General features: G+C 39.1%; 2 protein-coding genes across 2 annotated transcripts in view; both read right to left on the bottom strand.

The window, feature by feature from the left end:
- The window catches only part of rasl12 (RAS-like, family 12), a 162320-nt gene continuing 152642 nt past the window's right edge, over positions 1-9678 (bottom strand). Inside the window, 3 exon segments of the mRNA XM_028823404.2 lie at positions 1-504; positions 507-553; positions 1625-1815. Coding sequence (XP_028679237.2) covers positions 215-504; positions 507-553; positions 1625-1815 — 528 coding nt within the window. The 3' untranslated portion in view covers positions 1-214.
- LOC127526096 (uncharacterized) lies at positions 4164-9454 on the bottom strand. Its single transcript, XM_051920241.1, has 2 exons — positions 6696-9454; positions 4164-4304 (listed from the first exon to the last, which is right to left on the bottom strand). Exon 1 carries the CDS (start codon positions 9129-9131, stop codon positions 8013-8015), a length of 1119 nt encoding a protein of 372 aa, XP_051776201.1. The 5' UTR covers positions 9132-9454; the 3' UTR covers positions 4164-4304; positions 6696-8012.

Genomic DNA, 9678 nt, shown 5'->3' with positions numbered 1-9678 from the left:
ACGAAATATTTATTTAAAAATATTTTTTCTAAACTTTCCATTTCTTTAAATGTAGTATATGAACAAAGTTTCTCACAACTGAAAAGTATTTAAAATAGCTTTGTTGTCAGAAGTACATCTTATAAAATATAGATTGATGAATTTTTAAATTTTTTTGCTGTCCTGTAAGGCTACTGTACTTTCTGCACAGAGTATAAATTTGTCTGTATCTATATCAGAAGATTTTGAAACCTTTCAGCAGCGTCAGCGTGGGTGCTCGTCTTTTACTTTGAGCCCTGGAGGATTTTACAGTGATTAGCTTTGCTTGTGCAATGGAAGGCATTTCCTTGCAGGTGGCAGAGATGGGCGTGACAGATGACAAGGCAACAGCTGGCTTTTCTTCAGTGATGAACAGAGGATGAATGGGAAGCTTTCTCTTTGCTGCCTTTTTAATTTCTCGGACAACTTCATGAAAAACATGTTGCACACAGTCATAGTCTAGGCAAGCAGATACTTCAAAAAATAACAGCCATATTTGGAAGCCATGGTTATTCCATCAGACTTGCTCACCTGCCTGAAAGACCAAATATGATTTAGCGTGGAACTAAAATAAACAACAAATAATAAAAAAATACAGAGTTAAATCAGACTAACAGTAATGGAATTCACTGTGAAACTGTTTATTGGCTGAGATAACTAAAACTATCATAGCTGACTTTGAAAATGCTCTTTAAAAGAAAATGTTGTAAATATTCATTGTACTGTGGCCTATTTGTCATTGTACCCAACCCACATGACTGCTTCATGCAATTTTTTTTAGGTTAAACCTGATATAGCTACATGGTAACTCAACATTCTCAGTAATGGCCCAAAGAGTGGGGCCTGGTATCTGTATTTTTGGCAAATTTCTCATGGATTTAATTTGAACTGTTACTCATTAGTCTTTTATTGACTGCATTTTGCCTAGGCCAGTCTTATTACAGGTAGGCCAGTTTTCTATGGTAACCTTCTGCAGCACATATTTCCAGCCTACACAGCTCTAAAGGTCACTGAGAGAAATCAAACCCCCTGACTCCAGCAGTAGTGCTTTAGGTATATAGCAAGGATGGCCCCTATCCAAGCATACTGCACTGGGTAAAGACATGCTTGTAGGGTTCATATCTTTTAGCTCACCATGAGAAGCTGAGAAAAAGTGAAACAAATCTAATTATTTATTTATTTTTTTTTACCAGCAGCAGCAGCTTTGTATTATCCAAGCCCAAAGTTTTATTTGTGTTTTCAGTTATTCTTGTTATATATATATATATATATATATATATATTATATATATATATATATATATATATATATATATATATATATATATATATATATATATACACATATGAGGGGGTAACCAAAAATAACCAGAACTGAAAAAAAAATTGTTTTAATAATTTGGATTTACTGAAACTGTAGTCTCCTCCATCCATTTCAGGTTTAGGGGAGACTAAAGGCAGCAAAAAAATCTAAATGTGGTGCCAGACCATCAGGTGGCATTAATAACAATGATAATAAACTTTATTTACATTATGTGCGTTACTACCAGAACATAACTCAATGTGCATTAAAAAATGGACCTTGAAAAGAAAAACAATCTTGTTACCTGTATCTTTCCATGTCAAGCTTATTTCCAAGCAGAATGATTGGACGTTCTTGATGTAGAGCCTTAGTACATTGGCAGAGGGATTCTAAATATTGGTGGCAGACTTCAAAGCTCCTTCTGTTGTCAATGCTGTAAACTACCAAGAATGCATTTGCCCAGTTTAGGTAGCGCTCCATGTTAGCAGGCTCTTCCTAAAGCAAAAATGTTTGAAAGGAGTCAATGGGAAATGTAAATTTATCCTGACAACATTAGGAAAAATCTTTGCTAAAAAAGACTTTCTGCCTATTGCAGTCACAGTTGTTTCCAAAATAATATCTGGAGTTAATTTCAGTTGTTTATATATATGAGACTGAAAGTCACATTAAAAGCAAACTAAATATATTCTTGTTGTAATATATTTGCTATTTGTAGTGGGGAGGAAGAAGCTGGTTTTTAGTATTGCTGCTATTTTTAAAGCACACAATCCATGGAGCATTGTGCCTAATAGTTCTCGGAAAATAAAGGCCAAATAACTAGATTCTAACAAGCACTAACAATGACAATGACAATGTTGTTGCAACACCAATGTACAGAGCTGAGCTCCCAAGAAAAAAGAGACCATATGTGTTTTGGAGAGTGGCCTGGAAGTTATTATTCCATTGCACAAGAGACTTGTCAAGGGAAAGTAACATTGTCTTTAAGAGAATCCCCTGTCCAATGAGTGGCAGCATTCCATTCTTTTAAGGAAAGAACAGAGTGCTTCTGTCTGTAATGGAGGACACTGTCATGGTGATTTTGATCTTTTAATAAAGTGTAGTTACATGTTAATTTGATAAACTAAGGACAGAAAATCAAAAGAACAAAAAAGAAGACAAGTTAGAACAGAGCTGGGGTTTTTAATACAGACATCTTAGGAACCATCAACCAATTAACTGGTGAAGATAAAATTGTAATCAAAAGTAAAAGTAAAAAATATAAGGTCATTCCTGTTATATCTTCTGTATACGTTTAATAGTGGTACAACAAATTCCCCAGGGTGATGAACAACAGGAACACTTTATTTAACGAAACTGAACCAACTGCAAACGCTATTATTTTTCTCATACATGTGTCTCTCTATCGCTCATTCCATACACACTGTTTGCTGTAAACTTCACACTCCCTTATATTACACATGTGCACACAACCATCCCCTTTACCATATAAGAAATAACAGGATACCCCTTGACATTTACAAATCAAGATGTATACATAACACTCCCCCCGCCCCCCCTTAAGTTTAACAGTCTCTCTCTTTTTTTTTTTTTTAAACACTAGGGGGCTTCGCTCGCCAACCCCCGTGTTTGGTTTTCTGGATACACACTTTTAAGATTTTTTTTTTTCTTTGAATTGTTGCTATTTCATTAGTTTCACTTTTATTTCAGAACTTATGTAAAAACAATATTTGGAATCTTTTGAGTCCCAATGTGCTGAATCTTTTAATTGAGGTCAGTGAGACATGTGTTTAGTGACTTTGTACCATAATTCAGGAAAGAACTGACTCTGTTTGGAATTTCAGCACAGACAAAATGATCTACATCATCAGCAGTTAATAATTTTTTTTGCAAAGTAACCAATAAATAAATGCATGTGAGGTAAAATACGTTTTTGAAATTCTCTGACTTAAACTTCAAAGCCTTACAATATTTACATACTTCTGACATATCACCTGTGTCCATATATTTGATCTCTATTCGCCTTTTAGTTATTTCTCCGAGTAATAATTTCTTTTTTTTGCGCTAATGCGATGTTTACTTTCTTTTTTTGACACTGTCGTTTTTTTCTGTTTTCATATTCTGTATCTTGCTGTGCATGTGTTTCGTGCTTACGTTTTTTTGAGTCTTTTGAATTCCAGTTTTCATTATCTCTATCCTGCTCTGCATGTGTTTGGCCCTTTGTTTTGTAACCTCTTTATGACATTTTACTTTGTTTTCTACTGTGTCTTTTATTCTGACCTTGCTTTGTCCTGCTTTTTTTTTCAATGACACCTGGTCCGTGGTAATTATTTTCCCTTTTTCAAGTAATAATTTCCATTTGTTAGCGCTACTGCGATCTTTACTTTCTTTTTTTATATTTTCTAATTTTCCTACTTTCATATCTTTAACTTTCTCCACATTTGTATCATGCATACTGTCCTGCCCTCCACACAGACTACGTGTTTTGACAGGCAGATAAACACCTTTCTTTATCCAAAACTCCATAGACGGTTGTTTCTTTATCCACAGGTTTATTGGAAATAAAAGGGTGAAACTAAAACAGAGAAAAAAGATACAAAACACTAAGTGGCTTTATATTAACAACAAACATATCTTCTAAAGGTATATTACTGTGCCATTATATACATATCATTAATAAACTACTAAAAGAGTCACTTCTATCTGCAAATATATATATATATACAGTATAAGGAAGGACAACATCAAAATAAAAATACATAGGGACGATGCTGTCACAAGCATGAAGATAAGTACAGATGACAGAGGACTGTGACTAGTGTGTTTCCAGTTTTAAAAAGTTGTAACAGAACACTCCCCGTCTGGCGTGATTAAACGTCACTACCGAACAGTCTGTAACAATAACATATTTATAATGGTCTTTCAGAAGGATCAAGGAGGATGATAGTCTCAGTGACAGGCCGAATAAAAAACTTTATCCCCTCTTTCTTACAGTTTTTCACAATTGCTAACACACAAAAATAACATGCATAGCACAATTATTCAAACTGACACACAGAGAGCAAAACCTCTTCTCAAGTCTCTAAAACTCTAAACACATTTCCTGCTTTACACACATTTTGCAATTCAAAATGGCACTTTCTAAATGCACTGAACACGGTTCTCTGCATAAGACACAACAATCTGACATAAAGTCACATGTTTGCCATTACAACACACTGCCATTCAAAAGGACAGAACATGAGCTAATTGGCCAATATATGTGCCACCTGGCCAAACACCTCAATGGTTAATTGTTACCACTTCAATCAGGAAGTAAGCACTATAAAAAGACCACAGGTGAGCACCTTTTTTTCAAGAACAATGGAAGACATTGCAGAGAGAGGAAGAGGAAGAGGGAGGGTGAGGATGAGAGGGGGAGGAAGAGTGAGAGGTAGGGGTAGAGCTGGTATAGGAGGTCATGGGCGAAGAAGACAGCAACTGTCAAATGAAATCAGAGCAACCTTAGTTGATCATGTCATCAACCATGGGCTGACAATGCAAGAGGCTGGACGTAGAGTGCAGCCCAACTTGAGCCGTTTTACTGTCGCCTCTGTCATCCGGACATTTAGACTGGAGCACAGGTATGCAACCAAAATGTCTTTCACACTGTGTAGTACACCCCATGTCATAGTGTATCAGTTGGGTGACACCTGTGTACTTCATGAATGGCTAATGTCATACACTAACTGTACAAGTTTCCTGTCCAATTTACTCTACTGTGGGGGAATCATTAGGCTGCATTGTCCAAGCCCTATATTTTTGTTTTTTGTTTTTGTAAAGGACTGAGAGATGCAACCATGGTGGAGGAAGGGGTGAAATGTTCACAGGGGTACAGGAAGCTGCCATTGTAAACTTGGTCTTGGAGAATAATGAAATCAGATTAAGAGAAATTCAAAGCAACATCATCCAAGACAACACCATATTCACCAACATTCAACGAGTCAGTCTGTCCACATTGGCTCGCATTCTCAAGCGAAACCAAAGCAGCCTGAAACAATTGTATAAGATGCCTTTTGAGAGAAACTCTCAAAGAAACAAAGAGCTCAGATGAGTATATGTGGATGTAAGTACAATATTGACTGCAGCACATTACACGCAACATTGTTTCCCAGTGTACTGGATAACACCATATTGACTGATTTTAGTTCATTGTTTTCAGGGAGTACTGGAAATGGATGCTCATGCAATCCCACATGAGTTCATCTTCATAGATGAGGCTGGTTTCAACCTAGCAAAGACCAGAAGAAGGGGAAGAAACGTCATTGGCCACAGAGCCATTATAGATGTTCCTGGCCAATGTGGTGGGAACACCACAATGTGCGCTGCCATCTCCAATATGCATGGTGTCCTCCACCGTCATGCCAACCTTGGACCATACAACACAGGCCATATTCTAACATTTCTGGACAGACTCCATAACATTCTCATTCCACCAGAGTGTATGAATGATGCAGACCATGCAAGAACCCGGTATGTTGTAGTATGGGACAACATGAGCTTTCATCATGCAGCCCCAGTCCAAAATTGGTTTTCTGACCACCCACTATTTCTCGTGCAATACCTCCCACCATTCTCACCATTTCTGAACCCCATAGAAGAGTTCTTTTCGGCATGGCGGTGGAAGGTATACGACCGGCAGCCCTATGTACGCATGCCTCTTGTGCAGGCTATGGAAGAGGCATGTGATGAAATTGATGTGGGTGCGATTCAGGGATGGATAAGGCACTCAAGGCGCTTCTTCCCACGATGTCTGGCAAGGGAAGATATTGCCTGTGATGTGGACGATGCATTGTGGCCAGACCCAGCTGAGAGGCAAGATGCTGCCTAATTATTTTTCTTGCCTCTTTTTTTTCTATATATTTCTTCTGCACATTTTCTTTTTCAGTTTACTGTTTTTTTCTGAGCATATTTTTGTTCGCTCCAATGTAAATATATCTGCTGTGCATATGTTGCACTGACTTGTTTGGTGAAAAATAAAAAAATAAATGCATGTGTGTGTATCTGCAAATATTTCTGTGCATGTGAACACTCTAATTTTCTACAATTTGGACTATTTTAATATTGTGGCAGAGCATACTAAAGATGAGAGTGCTTTTCATTTTGCCTAACATCGTGTAGTTGGTTAGACAAAAATCTGGTGATATAACTGACATGTGTGCCATTTAGTGTAGTAGTTTGATTATGATCATTATATATGTAGTTTTGGTTGCAGTGTTTCATTTTGCAGGATATGTGAGGTGTTTTGCTCTTTGGGTGAGGTGTTTTGTGAATTGTGCTAAATGATTTGCAACAATGAGCCTTGTTATCATAATTGTGCTTTAGTAATTGTAAAAAACTGTAAAGACTTTAATCTCCACCTTACGGACTTTACAATCTTCGCTGGGAAAAACTTGTGTGACCATTCCCAGGGGCCATTCATTTCTTCTGAGATGATCGTCTTTAAGGAGCACGACACTTCCAGGCTCAATGTCTGGTGGAGGGGACTGCCACTTCCCACGTGGTTGGAGTAAACAGAGGTACTGTTTTTTCCATCTGTCCCAAAAAGTTTGAGCCAGGTGCTGTACTTGGCGCCACTGATGTCTGTGCAGGTCTTTGAACCTAAAATCGCCAGCAGGGACTGAAAGAGGATTTACTTTCTGGGTGAGAAGAGTTGCTGGTGTAAGAATCATAGGGTCAGTTGGATCAGTAGATACTGGAACAAGAGGTCTACAGTTGATAATAGCGGCTACTTCTGACAGTAAGGTGGTAAGTACTTCATGAGTCAACTTCGAAGGACCAAGTTGGTGGAACATAGAATTTAAGATCTTTTTTGCTATCCCAATCATCCTTTCCCAAGAGCCTCCCATGTGAGAGTCATGGGGAGGATTAAATTTCCAAACACAGCCCTCATCCTGAAGGAACTTATCAATAGTGTGATTGTCAATGTTACTGGAAATCTTCAACTCTTTACAAGCACTGATGAAATTAGTTCCGCAATCAGAACGGATAAGTTTCACTGGACCTCTGATGGCAAGAAAACGTCTGAGACCATTGATAAAACTTGAAGTGTTAAGAGTTTCAATAACCTCAATATGTACAGCTCTCACACTTAAGCAGGTAAATATCATAGCCCATCGTTTACTTTGAGCAAGTCCACCTCTTGTGCGATGCAAAGACACAGTCCATGGACCAAAAACATCCAGGCCAACATTTGTAAATGGAGGTTCTATGGAAAGACGATCTGCTGTAAGGTTGGACATCTTTTGTATCTGAGGTGACCCACGAAGCTTGCGGCAAGTAACACATCCATGAATGAAGCTGCTCACGCGCCTCTTACCACCAACTATCCAGAGTCCAGCAGTATGTATGGCACCTTCTGTAAACAGCCGACCTTGATGCTAAATTTTTTCATGGTAATGCCTGATCAAAAGGTTTGCTACATGGTGCTTCCCTGGAATAATGAGGGGTCTTTTTTCATCATATGGAAGCTCTGCCGCAATGAGTCGGCCTCCTACTCTAATGAGGCCATGTGCATCAATGATAGGGTCTAAAGTTTTAAGAGGACTGCCCCTGGGAAGCTTCTCCTTCTTTTGTAAACTGGTATACTCTTGAGCATACACTTTCTCTTGAACTGAACGTATTATGATCCTCTTAGATTGTGAGAGATCTTTAACTTAGCATATTGCATCACAGCAGTGCCAGCCTCTGCAGCTGCTGGGCATGGCTTCAGGATTCTTGTGAAAGAGCAGAGCAATATGAATAAGTCGAGCAATGGCACGAGTTAGTGATCTCCAGCTAGAGAATTTGGAAAAACGCTGGGACCCAAGTTGTCCACTCATCACAGTCGTATCCAGAGTAAGAACCTGAGGGTGGATTTCTGTATCCAATGAAGGATTTACAAGTTGAAAGATCTTCCCTTTGAAAGTTCCTTGAAAAGGGTGCTTTAAGAACTTTGGCCCAGGTAGCCAGCTGGTGTCTAGAATGTGGGCTGGAGTGACAAACCTCATAGCAATATCTGCCGGGTTTTGATCCGTAAGTACGTATTGCCATTGTTCTGGACGAGAGTATCTTCGTATTCGCAGGATTTGATTACTAACATAGACATAAAAGCGCCTAGTTTTATTATAAATATATCCCAGTACTACTTTGCTGTCTGTGTAGAAGGTAGTAGTGTCTAGGTGGATGTCAATCTCTGAGGAGATGAGCTCGGCTAGTTCCACAGCTAGAACTGCAGCACATAACTCTAGCCTGGGCACTGTATGTTCAAGACTTGGGGTGAGCTTTGCTTTTTCCATGATAAAGCCAACATGGCTGGTTCCATCCGTGTCAGTCAGTTTGAGGTAAGCCACTGCAGCAATTGCTTTAATCGATGCATCAGAGAAAACACACAACTCACGCTGAGTTGCATCTAAAGGGGAAATTTTCGTGTAAGGCCTTGAAATCTTAAGGCTGCTCAGATCCTTTAGTGAGTGCCTCCATGTGTGCCACATCTCTTCCTTCTCTTCAGGGAGGGGGGAGTCCCAATCACTATTCTGCTGCATAAGCTCTCTAAGAATTGCTTTCCCATGAATTGTGACTAGAGCGATGAAACCCAGAGGGTCATAGATGCTGTTCACAATTGATAAGACACCCCGACGAGTGAAGGGCTTTTCTTCACTGGCCACCCCAAAGTTAAAGGTATCAGACTTAAGGTCCCAGTTAAGACCTAGGGTGCGCTGTAAGGAGTGAAGGTCAGATTCGAAATCCAGATCTTTCAGATCAGCAGCATGGTCTTGTGATGGGAATGCATCCATGACTTCTGTCTTATTTGAGGCAATTTTATGTAGTCTCAAGTTAGACTCAGAGAGTGTGTCTTGTGTCTTTTTAAGAAGGTTGACTGCTGCTTCCACTGTAGGGAGAGATTTCAGACCATCATCTACATAGAAATCATGGTTCACAAAATGCTTTACTTAAGGATCGCCCTCCTTTATAGACTGCTTAAGACAGTAGATGGCAACTGCAGAAGAGGGACCGTTCCCAAAGACGTGAACCCTCATACAGTACTCGATAATGTCTTTGGACAGGTCATTGTCCTGAAACCACAAGAACCTCAAGAAATCTCGATCTTCTTCTTTTACAAGGAAACAGTGAAACATTTGTTCAATATCTGCTGTTATGGCCACGGCTTCTTTCCGGAAACGGATGAGGACTCCAAGAAGAGTATTGTTAAGATCAGGTTCTGTTAATAGAATATTGTTGAGCGACACTCCATTGAATTGGGCACTGGAGTCGAACACTACATGGATGTTACCAGGCTTCTTTGGATGATAAACACCAAGGATAGGCAGAAACCATCAATCT

This window comes from Erpetoichthys calabaricus, chromosome 17 (assembly GCF_900747795.2).
Source record: "Erpetoichthys calabaricus chromosome 17, fErpCal1.3, whole genome shotgun sequence".
NCBI lineage: Eukaryota > Metazoa > Chordata > Cladistia > Polypteriformes > Polypteridae > Erpetoichthys > Erpetoichthys calabaricus.
The sequence above is the reverse complement of the archived record's forward strand: the minus strand, read 5'-3'. Positions and strand labels throughout refer to the sequence as shown.